This window comes from Excalfactoria chinensis, chromosome 16, assembly GCF_039878825.1.
Source record: "Excalfactoria chinensis isolate bCotChi1 chromosome 16, bCotChi1.hap2, whole genome shotgun sequence".
Lineage (NCBI taxonomy): Eukaryota > Metazoa > Chordata > Aves > Galliformes > Phasianidae > Excalfactoria > Excalfactoria chinensis.
Genome location: NC_092840.1, coordinates 1,826,898 through 1,841,411, shown reverse-complemented (window position 1 = coordinate 1,841,411; position 14,514 = coordinate 1,826,898). Strand labels below are relative to the sequence as shown.

The following is a 14,514-nucleotide window of genomic DNA, read 5'->3' as shown; positions in this document are numbered from 1 at the left end:
TGCAGGTGTGGCCCGACATGTGCTGGGGCAGCTCCCCAATGTCACCCAGCGCCGGGCCGGGCCCTGCCGCACCCTGTGGGCTTTATTTATAGCCCGGCCCGGCCCGTTCTACCTGCACCAGCTGCTCCTTCGGTGCGGTCAGTGGCCGTGTGCCCTCAGCACAGGTAGAGCTGCGGCGCCTCTGGGCTCAGCACGGGGCTCGTGTAGGCAGCAGCCGGGCTCGGCCGTCCCAGTGCTGTCCCAGTGCTGTCCCAGTGCTGTCCCAGTGCTGTCCCAGTGCTGTCCCAGTGCTGTCCCAGTGCTGTCCCAGTGCTGTCCCAGTGCTGTCCCAGTGCTGTCCCAGTGCTGTCCCAGTGCTGTCCCAGTGCTGTCCCAGTGCCTGCAGGCCCCTCTCAGCCCGCTCCCCCCGCCCTCCCCGCGGCCCACCCTCAATCTCAGCGCTCCCAGTTCATTCCCAATGGCCCCGTGCTCTCTCGGGATCCAATTCCCCCCCCCTCCCCCCCTGTCCCAGTCCTGTCCCGGTGCCTCCGGTCACACCTAACGCCTCCCGGTTGCACTGCAGTCGCTCTCGGTGCCCATCTCGGTACCCCCAGCCCCCCCCCCCCGCCCCCATCCCCTTCCTGCGCCCCCAGACCCTCCCGGCCTCACCCCGCCCTTCTGCCACTGCCGGGCCCGGAGGAGGCGGGAGACGCCCTGACTGACAGCTCTCCCGATCCGCTCGCCCAATCCCTCCTCCTGGAGGGCGGGCCTTCGCGTCCTTACTTCCTTCCGATTGGTCGAGCCGCTTCTCCCGCCTCCACCCCGTCGCCTCACCCAATAGCGGGGCGGCGTCGGGGCGTGGCGGGCGGCGAGGGGCGTGGCCGCCGCCGTGGCCGCGGCATGGAGGAGCGGCCGCGCCGCCGCTGAGCCGCCGCCATGGCCAAGAGCCGCGGGGGCGGCGGGCCCGGCTCGCCCGGCAGCGCTCGGGGCCTGGCGGGGACCCGCGAGAGCCTGGCGGAAGCGGGCGGCGACGAGCTGAGCTCGCTGGGCTCCGACTCGGAGGTGAACGGCGGCCCCGAGGAGCGCCGCGTCGATAAGTTCGGCTTCATCGTGGGCAGCCGCAGCGCCGAGGGAGCGTGAGTGGGGCCGGGCCGGGCCGGGGGGCGCTCGGGGCCGCGCGAAGGGAGGGCGGGATCCGATCACGGAACCCACGGCCGCTCCCGGCTCTGCTCCCTGCTCTGCTCCCTGCTCTGCTCCCTGCTCTGCTCCCTGCTCTCCTCCTGCTGCCGCCGCGCGGCCCAGGCCTCCATTCGCCTTCCGCCCGCCGGGGCGGCCGTCAGCGGCGGGACAACGGGCGTGTCCGTCCGTCCTCCGCTGCTCCGGGCGCTCCCGTGGGCCGGCATCCATCCGGGACGGGCCGCGGAGCTGCTCCAGTTGCGCCCACCTGGAGCGGCCCGGCGATGGAGGCACCGGGAAGGGCCGAGCTGTCCTCATCCCCCGGCCGTCCCCGTGGCACACGGCCGTCCCTGCGCGCTGCCCGGCTGCCTGTCGGCTGCTAACGGCTCCCAGCCGCGCTGGTGCGGCTCCAGCAGGCAATGAGCCAGCCCGGCATCCAGCATCCCGCCCGCTTCCCACACCTCATTGAGCCCCGCACTCCACACACCGGGGCTGCCTGTCCCCACGCCGATGGTCCCCGTGCTGAGGCTGCCCTTTGGTGCTCAGGCTGCAACCGTGTTTGGCCCCGTCTGACCCCGGGTGGGGCCTCGTGGGGCATCGCTGCGATGGGGCTGCCAAGGGATGTGGCACCGGGCACACCCCATAGGGGCAAGCTGACCCCACAGACGGGCTGTGCTAGCATAGAAACACTAACAGGCAGCCCCAAAGGGTTATCTGTTCGAGCCAAGTGCTGCAGGAAAACATTCTGCTCCTCCTTGGGGACAGGTGGCCTCTGGGATGATGGGTGCAGGGCTTGCAGTCACGCTGATGTCCCTTTGCCCCACAGATTAGAGGAGGTTCCCCTGGAGGTGCTGCGGCAGCGTGAGTCCAAGTGGCTGGACATGCTCAACAACTGGGACAAGTGGATGGCCAAAAAACACAAGAAGGTGAGTGCCCACCTGCTGTCTCCGGGCAGCACGGAGGGACAGCTGCGTGCAGCAGCATCGCAGGGAGACTCCAGGGCAGCCCAGACATCAGCTGGTCCCCACAGTTGTGTTGTCCTTGGGTGATGCTGTTGGCTCAGGTGGGCTGTTCCCCTCCCAGCCCGGCTGCTGCTGCTCACGGCTGCTCCCTGCTGGGCTGCAGCTTCCCAGAGCTGGCTTGGCTGCCTGTGAGCAGCCATGGGAATTGTTAGGTCATGGAAACTTCTGCTCTGAGCATCTTGCAGACTGAAAACAAAACAAAACGAAAAGCTGTGGGTAGGAAATGGTGGAGGCTGATGTGCAGGATGCAGCCTTGCAAGCTGGGGTTCGGCAGGAGGCTCAGTCCATGCAGGACTGCTCTGGTGCTCCCTGACGTCCTGAGGGTGTGAATGGAGCAGGGATGGGATGCAGTGAACCCCGGGGTGCTGCCTCGTCTCTGACAGAGATGGGGAGGGCTGGAGGGTGGCATCACCCTGCCGTGCCGTGCCCCTACTTGGTGCTGTTTGTGGCATTCCCCAGGCATTGCTCGGTGCCTGGTGACCCACAGAGGAGCCCTTCATCTGCTTCTTGCAGCTTCAAAAGGGTCACTGGGAGCTTTTGGGGATGCTGCAGGCGGGTGCTTTGTTTCCTCCGTTGCTGTGCTCTGCTCTCTGTGTGCTTTCCAGGCTCTGGTGAGTGCCTCGGCAGCCGTGCTGCTGGCAGGCAGCTCCCTCGTGCTCGGGCTGAGCTCCAGGAGGTCCCCACGGAGCTCCATGCGCTCCATCCTTCAGCAGAATCAGAGCCTGGAGCCTCAGAGGGCTGCTCCGGAGAGCTGCTCTGTGCCCAGGCCCTGCAGCCGGATGGCTCATTCGCACCTGCACTTCTCCACTATGAAATGGAGCTGTCCTGGCTCAGATCCCACCAAGCTGAGCGGTGCCAGCGCTGCGTGCTGCTCCCTGCCCTTTCCAGCCGGCCTGTGGGAGTGCAGACACATGGGCAGCTCCGGCGACACTTTGCTTGTGGCCTCCCCCAGCCTGTATGCATTCCTGCTCTCCCAAAGGGCACGTAGGGGGTGATGGCAGGACAGAAGTTGGAGCCGGGGCGGCCCAGAGGGCTCAGCCTGCCCCAGCTGCATGGCTCAACCAAGCCTGAGCTCCCAGCAAGGCGGCTTCCTTCCTGGCTGCTTAGCCAGCAGGAAGGGGAGTGAAGAGGGAGCTGTCAGCTGCCGAGCTGCCCGTGGCTGCCTTGGGCATTGCCCACAGCATTTCCTGCAAGCACAAAACCCTCACGGGGCCCAAGAGGGTAAACACAGCAGTGCTGCGGTGAGGGTGCAGCAGGGAGCGTGGCGTCAGCACCGTGCTGGGAACACAAGTGCTTGCTTCTGAGTTACGCCGGCAAACAGGGAGAGCAAGCTCTGGGCAGGCAGGCGGTGCCCAGGGCTGCAGCGCCTCAGGGAGCCGTTGGCTGCAGCATGCAGAGCCCTGGCACTGCTCAGGCACAGGGTGTGTGCCACCCGTGTGAGGAAGTGAAGTGAGGTGACTGTGTTGGAATTATTCAGGGCTTTGTGCTCAAAGTGTTTGACTCTTGGGACCACAGGGAGGCCATGGCACTGCTTCACCAGTGGAGCTGGAGCAGGACGGGAGCAGGAAGGGACACAGCCTGGCTGCAGGTGGCAGCTGCAGGGTTAAGTGTGTCCGCTCTGTGCTGAGGAGCTGGCACCCACGCTGCCCTGCCTGGACTTTGCTCTGGCCAGTGCCAAGGAAACCTGGGGCTGCCTGGGCAGAGAGCCCGGGGGATCAGAGCCTGCCCCTTCTGCCCCGGGGCTGTGGTAGGGCTGCCGAGTCCTCTCCTATGCCCAGGCCATGGTGGTGTGGGGACGGAGCCAGCTGCTCCCTGCTTGGCTATGACGTTTGCTTTTCCAGTTGCTGTGAGGCAGAGCTAGGCTTGTTGGGAGCTGTTTGCAGGCTGCATGGCCTCAACCAGCTCCAGGCACCTCCCTGCAGCTCTATCTTGCTGGCATGCTGAGAGCTGGGCTGGGGAGAAAGGGCTGAGGAGACCCCGGGCTGCCCAGATGTGTCAGCACAGCGCGTGGCTGGGCACTCTGTCCCCAGTGGTATAAGGACACATCTCCTGGTGTTGGGGTTGTGATGCTGGCGTGGCTCATGTCTTGCCCTGGGAGTCTTGGTGCTCCTCGCTGTTGTGCAGCTCCCCTGACAGCCTTGTTCCCTGCCCAGATCCGGCTGCGGTGCCAGAAGGGGATCCCACCCTCATTGCGAGGCCGAGCGTGGCAGTACCTCTCCGGCAGCAAGGTCAAGCTGGAGCAGAATGTTGGCAAGTTTGATGTGAGTGTGACTTGGGGACCTTCCTGAGCCTGCAGCTCTGAGAAGCACGCCAAGCAGCGTGAGCTGATGGGGCAGATGTTTGGGGTAGCTCCAGCTGCATTGACACCCCACTGCTGCTGGGATGGGGCCGGTACTTGGTTGGTGCTCTCACCCCAACCTTCTCCTCCCAGGAGCTGGATGTCCTCCCGGGGGAGCCCAAGTGGTTGGATGTGATCGAGCGCGATCTCCATCGGCAGTTCCCCTTCCATGAGATGTTTGTCTCGCGTGGAGGCCACGGGTAAGTGGAGCAGCTGCCATGGAACTGCAGCTTTGGTTTTGGGTGAATCCTGTCCCATGGGCTGACTGCTGGGGGCAGATGGGCACCGTGGGGTCAGTTTGGGTCTGTGGGGAGGCCGCTAGGCTGTGTGGACTCCCCCCTCCACATCTTCCTGCAGGCAGCAGGACCTGTTTCGGGTGCTGAAGGCCTATACGCTGTACCGCCCGGAGGAGGGCTACTGCCAGGCCCAGGCCCCCATTGCTGCTGTCCTGCTCATGCACATGCCAGCCGAGGTATGTGGGGACCTGCTGGTGGGCACAGTGCTCAGCTGGTGGCGATGCATTACCCCAAAGCACAGCACTCGGCCCCGGTGTTGCTCTGTGCGAAGCCTTGGAGCAACGTGGGGCTGCAGGGCTGTCCCCTGCTGGTGCCTGCAGCTCACCCGGTGTCCCTTGGCTTGCAGCAAGCGTTCTGGTGCCTGGTGCAGATCTGTGAGAAGTACCTCCCCGGCTACTACAGCGAGAAGCTGGTGAGTGAGGACCCTCAGCTCCTTCCACAGAGCAAGAAGGGGTGTGTGGGCACAACCACTCGGAGCTCAGCACAGCTTTGCTGCTGTTGTCTGTGGGGCATAGATTTAACAGTGGTGGTCCTGGTGGGTTGGGGCCAGGCACAGGGAGGCTGATGCAGGGCTGAGCCAGGACCCGGGGTCATCCAGCACTGTCCCTGCAGGAGGCCATCCAGCTGGATGGGCAGATCCTCTTCTCGCTGCTGCACAAGGTCTCACCCGTGGCCTACAAGCATCTGAGCAAGCAGAAGATCGACCCCATCCTCTACATGACGGAGTGGTTCATGTGCGCCTTCTCTCGCACGCTGCCCTGGAGCTCCGTGCTGCGCGTCTGGGACATGTTCTTCTGTGAAGGTAAGGGCTGCGTCCTGCTGGGCTGGGGGGATGTGGCACAGCCTCTGCTGTGGGGTGGTTCAGCCTGGAGAAGGAAAGGTGCCAGGGAGACCTCGCTGAGGCCTTCCAGTACCTAAAGGGGCTGTAGGGAGCGCAGTGATAGGACCAAGGGTAACATCTGGCTTTGAACTAAAAGGGGGGAGATTGAATGAGATGTTTGGAAGAAGCTCTTTGCTTAGGGTGTAGTAAGGCCCTGGCTTGAGCTGCCCAGAGCAGCTGTGGGTTCCCCATCCTTAGTGGTGAGGCCAGCCTGGGTGGGGCTCAGCAGCCTGAGCTGGTGGGAGGTGTCCCTTCATTTAGCTTTTGCATCAGTGCTTGTACAAATAAACCTCGCCCAATGGGCTGCATTGTCCCAAATGCCAGCGTTTATCCTCATGTGTGCCTGGCTGCTAGCAGCACCTGCTGGCCGTGTGCTGTGTCCCAGCTCAATAAGTCCCTGTCCCACTTGCCACGTCCTCCTGTCCCACCTGCCGCTCACTGCCTCACTTCTCTGCTTCCAGGGGTGAAGATCATTTTCCGGGTGGGCCTGGTGCTGCTCAAACACACCCTGGGCTCCTCAGACAAGCTCAAGTCGTGCCAGGGCCAATATGAGACCATGGAGCGGCTGAGGGCCCTGAGCCCCAAGATCATGCAGGAGACCTTCCTGGTGCAGGAGGTGAGGTGCTGGGGGGCCCGTGCCACACTGGGGCTGGGTACCTGTGGGTGGGCAGAGCTCATGACCCCATAGACCTGGGTGTAGGGGTTGGTTCCTCTGCTCCTGGGAGCTGCCACCGTCCCTGAGGGAAAGACGTTACCAGCACAGCTCTCCCTGCAGGTGATTGAGCTGCCGGTGACGGAGCGGCAGATCGAGAGGGAGCACCTGATCCAGCTGAAGAAGTGGCGTGAGACGCATGGGGAGCTGCAGTGCAAGTCCCCCCCGCGCCTGCACGGTGCCAAGGCCATCAGCGAGGCCGAGCCCCCCACCCGCAAGGCACTGGAGCCCGTGCCCTCCATCGTCGTCCCATCCGGGCCCGCCCCGGTGCCCAAGGCCCGTAAGAGCAAGGAGAAAAACCGTGAGAAGGCCTCGGGCAGCCCCACCAGCAGCCCTGGGGCCGAGGGCAATGGGGCGCCCGGTGCTGCCCGTGAGCTGCTGCAGCCCCAGAGCTCCCCCCACCACCAGTCCAAGGAGAGCTTGTGCTCGCGGGAGAGCGAGGACACGTACTTGTAGGGCCGGCGCGGCCCCACGGCCGGGCTCAGCTGGGCTGTGTTCGGACCCGGGCTCCAGGACGCTGCTCCCTCTGCGGCCGAGGGCAGGAGGGGGGGACCCCAGGGTGGGAGGGGACCCTCGTGGCGCCTGGCAACGGGGGCGCGGGGCTGGAGGGAGCAGGATGTGGCTGATGTGGGCTCGTGTGGCACCGTGGGGGCGCCGGCTGGGTGCCCATTTAGGGTCCCATGGGGTGACCAGCTCAACCCAGCGCGGTGACATGGCGATGCATCCAGCCATGCTGTCCCCAGCCCTGCAGGGTGCTGGCACCAGGTGGTTGGAGCCCTGGCACAGGGTGGCTGAGCCACCTGAGCTCCTCCGCCGCCCCTCATTGGCCAGGCACGAGCCCCCCCCTCCTCATCCCGTCACCCCACGTCCCCTGCAACCCTCCCCCCATCCCCTGCCCACCCCACACTGTTGGGACAAACCCAGACCCAGTCCCTACTATTTGGGGCTGGGGGTACGTGCGGAGTTGGGAGCAGCTGCTGCTCCCCACCCCCCCCCCCTCTTTATCTAGTGAGGATGTATCAAGCTGTAGCCCAATATGTAGTATGAATTTACCTATTCACTGAGCCTATTTATTATTCCTCCGTGGCAGTAACTCTTGCAGGCCGGGGGCCGAGGTTGGGAACTGCAGGCGGGACGCACCGGAGGCAGCAGGATTGGAAGGCAGACCCCGTGCCCTGCAGGGCCGAGGTGAGCCGGGGCTGGGGGTGCTGCCTGCTGCGGGGTCCCCTCTCTTCCCCCCTACCCTGCGCCGTGGGCAGGGGGAGGCTTTGTAAAATACAGCGGGGCAACGTGGTTTTGTACAAAGGGGAAATAAAGCAGGATTGTGTAAAGGCGCAGCGTGTGCGGCTCCGTGGGTTCAACATCTCTTTGGGTGCCTTATTGGGGGGGGAGGACGACAGGGGTGCTCCATCCCCTCCCAGCTCTTGCTCATGCTTGCTGTGTGCACGCAGAGTGTGGTTTGGGGCCTTGCTTCCCTGCTTGGTGGTGGCTGCGGGCACAGAGGTGGCATCGCTCAGTGGTAGCATCCCTATAGCCACCTATACACCACATATACACCCATGTAGCCGGGGGAGAACTTCTCTCGTGCACATCGTGCCGATGCGTGGCCGTCCTTTATCCCAGCCCGGTGTCCCGCAGCGTCCTGGGAAGGGGTTCGGTGGGGACACGGCAGGGAGGTGACCGCCCCGCTGCCCCTCCCAGCCCCGGAGGCCAACGCTGTTTGAGGCGCAGATGAGAGACGCCGAGCTGTGCTCACTCACCTGGCGCTCACCTCCAGCCGCGGGGCTTCTCGGCCGGCTGCCCATCTCGCAGCAGAGCGGGAGCAGCTCCGCACCCCCCGCATCCCCCCGCAGCCTCCGTTCTCTGTTTCCCACGTACAAAATGGTGCTCCCTGCAGGCAGGAATGGGGCGAAAACTTCCACCCTCCTTCCCCCAATCCCTCTTCCCACGAAGAAGCGGCTGCGGGGAACATCCCGCGTTCCATCACACCTCCCCATCCCTGAACTCGGCGGATCCCGACCCCGCTCCCCTGGTCTGGATGGATACGGGACGAAAGCGCCCCAGCGCGTTACGGGACGGGGCGGGGCGGGACGGTGCCCCTCCCGCAGCCCGGGGCGGTGCCGGGGCGGTGCCGGGATGGGGCGGTCCGGTCCCGTTCGGCCCTTATAGTCCCACGGAGCCCCGTCCCGGCGCGGCGCGGCCGCCATGGACCTCCACATCCTGGAGCACCGCGTGCGGGTGCTGTCCCTGGCACGCCGCGGGCTGTGGCTCTACACCCACCCGCTGCTCAAACTGCTCTTCCTGCCGCAGCGCTGCAGGTACCGCTCCCCTTCCTCACCCCCCCCCCCCCATCCCCCCCTCCTTGGTCCCACCGCACCGCGTTGTGTCCCGGCAGGTGTAAGTTCTTCAGCCTGACCGAGACCCCCGAGGATTACACCATCATGCTGGACGAGGAGGGCTTCAAAGGTACCGCCACTGCGGCCATGAGTTGTGGCCGGCCTCAGCCCGGCGATGCTCGGAGCTCTGCGGTCAGCGACGGGCCGGGAACTGCCCTGCTCAGGTTCTCCCGGTCTGGCTGCTCCGGTGCTGCCGGCTGAGCCTCCGCGGTGGGACGGGGCGGGGAGCGGGAGTGCTGCCCTTCCCCACATCCCGCTGTCGGGAGGTGCTGGGGGTCTTCGGGTCAGTCCCTGGAAGGTGGCACCGGGCGACCTCGCTGTGTAGTGACCCTCTGGTGCAGCCCTGCTGTGGGGCTCTGACCCCACGGGCTGTACTGGGGGGCAAATCCTGACCCCATCCTCTGCGCCAGACCCCCGTCCCAGCCGGGCTGTGTCTCCTGCTCTCGCCCTGAGGAGCAAAGGTCAGTGGCTCGGCCGCAGTGCCACGCTCCCAGCCGGCCGCAGCCCAGCTCCCCACCGCCGCCCGGAGGGACCGGGGCCGATCCCCGCACATTGTTTTATTCGGGGCCTTTTGGACAAATGCTCCTCGATCCCGAGGGGCGGGCGGGAAGCGGCAAACAATGGCTGTAAGGCGCTGCACGGCGCCGGGCTGGGGGGCTGCCAGCACCCCCAGGCACCCCATGGGGCCCCGCTGCACCCCCGTGTTATAATTCACGGCTTTGGGGTTGGGGGAGGCTCTGGGCCGGCTGCTCCCCAAGGCACGGGGACATCTGGGGGAGCCCGTGTGATCGCAGCCCCCCTTGCAGCCCACGGTTCCTACGGGTGTTGAAAAGCCATTAAGTGGGGACGCGGCACGGCGGTCCCCGTCCCCGGGAGAGCTTCCTGTGCAGGAACAAGCAGCTGCCAGCACCCTGGGCTTGGGACATCCAGATCTGGCCTCGCTCCTCCCTCATCGCTGCGGTGAGCTGGGTGGTCTCAGCCCGGTGCTGCGTGGCTGTTGCTGAGCACCGGGCAGTGAGCTCTGGGGGTGCCCACCCGGAGACATGGGGTGCCGAAGGAACAGCGTGGCCCCGATCCATTCCTTCCTGGGGAGCGGGTGTGGGGCAGGAAGGAACCGGCCGGCACACTCATTCCCTGCCAACAACAGCAGCTTTTTGGGAGGCAGCCCTGGCCTACAGCCAGCATGGGCTCAGCCTCAGGGATTATGGCTTGTCAGAGCCGGGCACGGTGTGAGGCCATCCCACGTCCCCTCCGCTGTGACACGGGGGGCAGAGGATGGGGTGGGAGACGTGCACAGCCTCCGGGTCTTAGTGTGCTGCACCCACTTGTGGCCGGCCCTGCAGGTGCAGGACGAGAGGCACATCCCAGGTTTGAAGGTTTGTTCCCAGTATCAGCACTCCCAGCCCTGTGTGAGGCTGCCCCTTGCTGCATGGGGACAGCACTGGCTCATGTTCCCATATGCTGGCATTCAGCATCCCGCAGTGCCATCAGAGCAGGGATGTACGCAGCGTTACACCCTGTGTTGCCTTGGGCACGATGTCCTTGCTGCCTGCAGGCAGAGGGCAGCCACCCTCAGCATCACCTCCTGCATCCCTTATCCTGTCCCCATCAAGCCATTGCCCCCTCCAGCACCCAGCCTTGCACTGGGGACCCACTGTCCCCTCTCAGCGGGGTCCCAGCGGGGTTGGGGACACAGCGCAGCCCCGTGTCATACCTCAGCTTCCCCTGTCCCACACAGAGCTGCCGCCCTCCGAGTTCATGCAGGTGGCAGACTCCACATGGTTGGTGCTCAGCGTCGTCTCCAACGGCTGCGCTCCCTCCGGCTGCCAGGCCACTGGCGTCACCAAGATCGCCCGCTCCGTCATCGCGCCGCTGGCCGAGCACCACGTCTCGGTGCTGATGCTCTCCACCTACCAGACCGACTTCATCCTGGTGAGCTCAGTGGGGATGGTGCCGAGTGGCCCTGGGGCTGCGTGGGAGATGGTGGGGACCCCACTGATCTTTGGGGACAGCCACGGTGATGCTGCGCCGCTGCCAGGTGCGGGAACGGGACCTGCCTGTGGTCATTCATACCTTGGCCGGGGAGTTCGACATCTACAAGGAGGAGAACGGTGAATCCATCCCAGTCCCCTGTGATGATGCCAGCAATGGGTTCCTCAAGCCCAAGTCGGGTGAGTGTCACCGGGATGTCCCCAAGGTCACCCCATCCCCAGTGCCCAAGGGACGCTCCGTTGCAGACACCCTCCGTGCTTTGGGGTCCCCTGCGTTTTTGGCACCCTGCGGTGCCCCAGGGGACGCCGGTGGCCACGTGGTGGCACTGCGGTGCTGTCCCCAAAGGCACCGGTGACTGTCGCTGTCTCTGCCCCGCAGCCCCCAGCCCCACGCTGCACCCCGTGCAGAGCCCTCAGAACCGCTTCTGCATCCTGACGGTGGCACCCGACACCCTGCCTGCCATCGCCACCATGCTCATCGATGTCCTCTTCTACTCCCACAGGTGAGTGATGGGGCTGGGGACATCGGTGTCACCCTTTAGGTCTCACTCACTCATCCCCTTTTTAACCTCCGGGTGCATTTTGCTAACTTCTTGTCACCCTCGGTTGCTGCCAGTCCTGCTGCCACCTCTGTGGACAGGAACCCTGGTGTCACCATATGGGGGGCCAAGCCAAGCCATGCACTGTAGCCGTGCAAAACAAAAGAGAAAAGGGTTTTTTTTTGCAAACAGGGTGGGCACCCCCCCTGCAAACTCAGCTGCCCAAGTTTCCCAACCCTGTTCCCATCTTGAGGCACCCCTGGCTGACACACCAGTGGCACCTTTGGAGCCGTCCCCATGGCACCCTTTTCCTGATTTGAGGTCCCTGTGCCATCCTCTACCCGTAGCCCCCCCAAGGAACCCGGTGCCAGTGACCTCGACTCCATCACCTTCTTCTCCTTCTCTCTCATCGAGGGTTACATCTCCATCGTGATGGACGCAGAGACCCAGAAGCGGTAGGGCTGCCATCCCCGGGTTCCCCCGCCCAGCACTGGGGGTCTGCCATGCTCACTTCCCCCCTTTGTAGGTTCCCCAGTGACCTGCTGCTCACCAGCTCCAGCGGGGAGCTCTGGCGGATGGTGAGGATCGGTGGGCAGCCCCTGGGCTTCGGTGAGTGCCACCACCACCTCCGTGGGTCTGCAGGGATTAGGGGACCCCTCCTCTACCACCACCGTGTGTCACCGTGTTGGTGACGCTGCGCTCTCATTGCCTCCCCAGATGAGTGTGGCATCGTGGCGCAGATCGCCGAGCCGCTGGCTGCTGTTGATATCTCAGCCTATTATATCAGCACCTTCAACTTCGACCACGCGTTGGTGAGCCTGGCACCCTGCCTCACCACATCCCCGTGTTCCCCAAGAGGGGCTGACAGAGCCCTGTCCCCACAGGTCCCTGAGGAGGGCATCACGGAGGTCATCGAGCTGCTGCAGAAGCGCCAGGAGAGCGGCAGATAGTGGCCAGGTGTGCGGTGACGCCGTGCCAGTCCCCTCTTGCACAGGGCTGTCCCCAGCACGGTGTTTGTTCCTCATTCCTAAGCCTTTCCCTGGTGTGGGGCAGAGCCCGGAGGCTCAGCATCACTCTGCCCATGGGGGACGCAGGGGGACGCTGTTGTGACAGTGTTAGTTGCAGAGGGAAGCACAGTGCCTTCCTCTGCTTTGGGCTCCTGCCCGGTGTTCTCAGGGTGCAGAGGGTCCCATTTAGGGCATTGGGGTGGTGGGGAGCAGGGCCCTGCGTGCCCCGGAGCGATGATGTGCCACAGCCCCAGCGTGTGCTGCCTGTCCCCACATGGGTGTCTGTGTGGGGTGGTGGCTGTGATGCTCCCATGGGCTGCAAGGGGGGCAGGGCAGCACTACAGCCTCGTGTCCCCTTGGGGTGGCCCGGTGTCCCCTCCGTTGTGTATTGTGGGGTGGCAACAGTGGCTCCCCATCTCCTTTCAAGCTGTTACACACTTTTTAAACGTCAATAAAGGTCCTGGTTTTTGTGTTTGTTTTTTCTGAGTACAGCTGGGGCCACCCTACAACCTGACCCCAAGCAGCAGCATGGTGACATTCCTGTCCCTATTGCAGCTGCCGGGGATGCAGCGCAGCAGGTGATGATGGCCTCACTGCACTGATGTCACCCAGGGAATGGGGACGCGCTTGGGGTGATTCTGTGACACATTTGGGGCAGGAAGTTGGGCCAGACGGCCGCCACCATCCTGACATCACCACTATGAATAGCAGCAGGGTCCCTCACCCAGCAGGGACCAGCACTGGCCCGACATCCCTGCGTGTCCCCGCTGTGTACAGCTGTGAGCCCTCAGCTTCCTGCGACGTCTGCGGGCTCTTTCCTGTCCCACTCTCTGTTTTCCAGGAGTCATGAGACAGCAGTGACGTGAGCCCCAGAGATGAAGAAATTGCAGTCGGCCGATGTGGTCACACGCTCTATTTTCAGCCCCGTTGGCTATTGCACATCCCTGCATGTCGTCCCCAAAGGCCGCCAGCTGTTGGTGGCAGTGATTGCTGAGTCCCCGTCACGGCCCATGGGGACACTGTTAAGTCCTGGGATGGGGTGGTGCAGTGTGGTGGTGCCGGGGTGTCCTCTGTCTGCGTGGTATCAGTGACTTGGCATCTTCTGGTATGGTGAGCCCTGCAGGGCTGTGGGCCTGGGTGGATGGATGAGCAATGGATGAATGGATGGGCAATGGATGGATGCGAGAGGAGGGATGGGGAGAGGGACTGAGATGGATGGATGGATGGATGGATGGATGGATGGATGGATGGATGGATGGATGGATGGATGGATGGATGGATGAGTTGGGGGATGTGTCAGTGAGAGGGCAGATAGAGCATGGATGGGTGGACAGGTGTAAGAGTGGAGAATGTCCAGAGGGGTGGTGGAACAGGCAGACGGGCAGATAGCTGGATGGACAGATAGACAGGCAGGCCTTTTGGCTACATGGATAGACAGAGAAGCTGCCTCCATCCTGGAGGAGCTTCTCCTGGAAAGAAGGGCGTTCTTCCTCCTCTGTCCCTCCAGCCCCCAGCCCCACGAGGCAGAGCAACACCCATGGGTGTCCTCAGGCAGGGGACACCTCGAGGAGGATGGGAGCAAGGCTGAGGAGGCAGTGCCACCCTGTGTCCTGCAGCAGGGAGTTCGTTCTGCAGGTTGGGGGCAATGGGAGGGGAGGGAGAAATCTGGGGAAAAGAATACTTCATGTTCTGGAAGTGAGTCAGTGCTGCGCTCTTCCGCTCGCAAGGAGATGTTATTTCGGGAGTGTCCTCCTCTTGCCTGAGCCACCCCATGCGAAACCAAATTCTGCTGCGGGCAGCTTCCTGTACTGAGAAGCAGGGCACTGCTGGCTCCGCTTCAGGGTTGAAACCCCGGGGAAGGGAAGCGATTTGCTCCCAGCTGGCACGGATTGGCCACGAGCTGGGGTTGTGACATGCAAATTCTGCACATTTTGGGGCCATGTGGCAAAGGGTGGCACTGCAGTGGTGTCCTGTGTACGGCCCTCCCAAAACTGGGAGCTGAAGAAGAAGAAGAGCTTCAGGCTTGGGAACCACCTGTGGCATCACCCCGCTTTGGATGGGGTTCGCTGTCCCTCTTCACACACATCTGATGGGTTATAAAAACAGTAAATCGCATCAGTGGCATTCAGTTCAACAGGATGTGTCAGCATCCTCTTAAGCTACACGGCAACGCAAGAG

At 63.9% G+C, this 14,514-nt stretch overlaps 2 protein-coding genes across 2 annotated transcripts; both read left to right on the top strand.

The window, feature by feature from the left end:
• The first annotated feature begins 837 nt into the window (after window positions 1-837).
• TBC1D10A (TBC1 domain family member 10A) lies at window positions 838-7,732 on the top strand. The gene is made up of 9 exons (XM_072350942.1): window positions 838-1,115; window positions 1,982-2,081; window positions 4,331-4,438; window positions 4,609-4,715; window positions 4,873-4,987; window positions 5,158-5,223; window positions 5,424-5,613; window positions 6,153-6,307; window positions 6,467-7,732. The coding sequence occupies exons 1-9, from the start codon at window positions 916-918 to the stop codon at window positions 6,857-6,859; spliced, it is 1,434 nt and encodes a 477-aa protein (XP_072207043.1). The 5' UTR covers window positions 838-915; the 3' UTR covers window positions 6,860-7,732.
• An 821-nt stretch (window positions 7,733-8,553) lies between these two features.
• On the top strand, window positions 8,554-12,808 carry CASTOR1 (cytosolic arginine sensor for mTORC1 subunit 1). The gene is made up of 9 exons (XM_072351063.1): window positions 8,554-8,721; window positions 8,799-8,869; window positions 10,538-10,731; window positions 10,838-10,970; window positions 11,170-11,293; window positions 11,677-11,784; window positions 11,856-11,938; window positions 12,047-12,141; window positions 12,214-12,808. Exons 1-9 carry the CDS (start codon window positions 8,609-8,611, stop codon window positions 12,277-12,279), a joined length of 987 nt encoding a protein of 328 aa, XP_072207164.1. The 5' UTR covers window positions 8,554-8,608; the 3' UTR covers window positions 12,280-12,808.
• The last annotated feature ends 1,706 nt before the right edge of the window (window positions 12,809-14,514 follow it).

Excerpts from the sequence above, each read along its gene's own strand:
- CASTOR1 (XM_072351063.1), top strand. The coding sequence starts at position 8,609 with ATGGACCTCCACATCCTGGAGCACCGCGTGCGGGTGCTGTCCCTGGCA. Across the intron at positions 8,722-8,798 it reads TTCCTGCCGCAGCGCTGCAG|GTGTAAGTTCTTCAGCCTGA; the intron begins GTACCGCTCCCC and ends GTGTCCCGGCAG. Across the intron at positions 8,870-10,537 it reads GGACGAGGAGGGCTTCAAAG|AGCTGCCGCCCTCCGAGTTC; the intron begins GTACCGCCACTG and ends TGTCCCACACAG.
- TBC1D10A (XM_072350942.1), top strand. The coding sequence starts at position 916 with ATGGCCAAGAGCCGCGGGGGCGGCGGGCCCGGCTCGCCCGGCAGCGCT. Across the intron at positions 5,224-5,423 it reads GCTACTACAGCGAGAAGCTG|GAGGCCATCCAGCTGGATGG; the intron begins GTGAGTGAGGAC and ends CTGTCCCTGCAG. Across the intron at positions 5,614-6,152 it reads GGACATGTTCTTCTGTGAAG|GGGTGAAGATCATTTTCCGG; the intron begins GTAAGGGCTGCG and ends CTCTGCTTCCAG.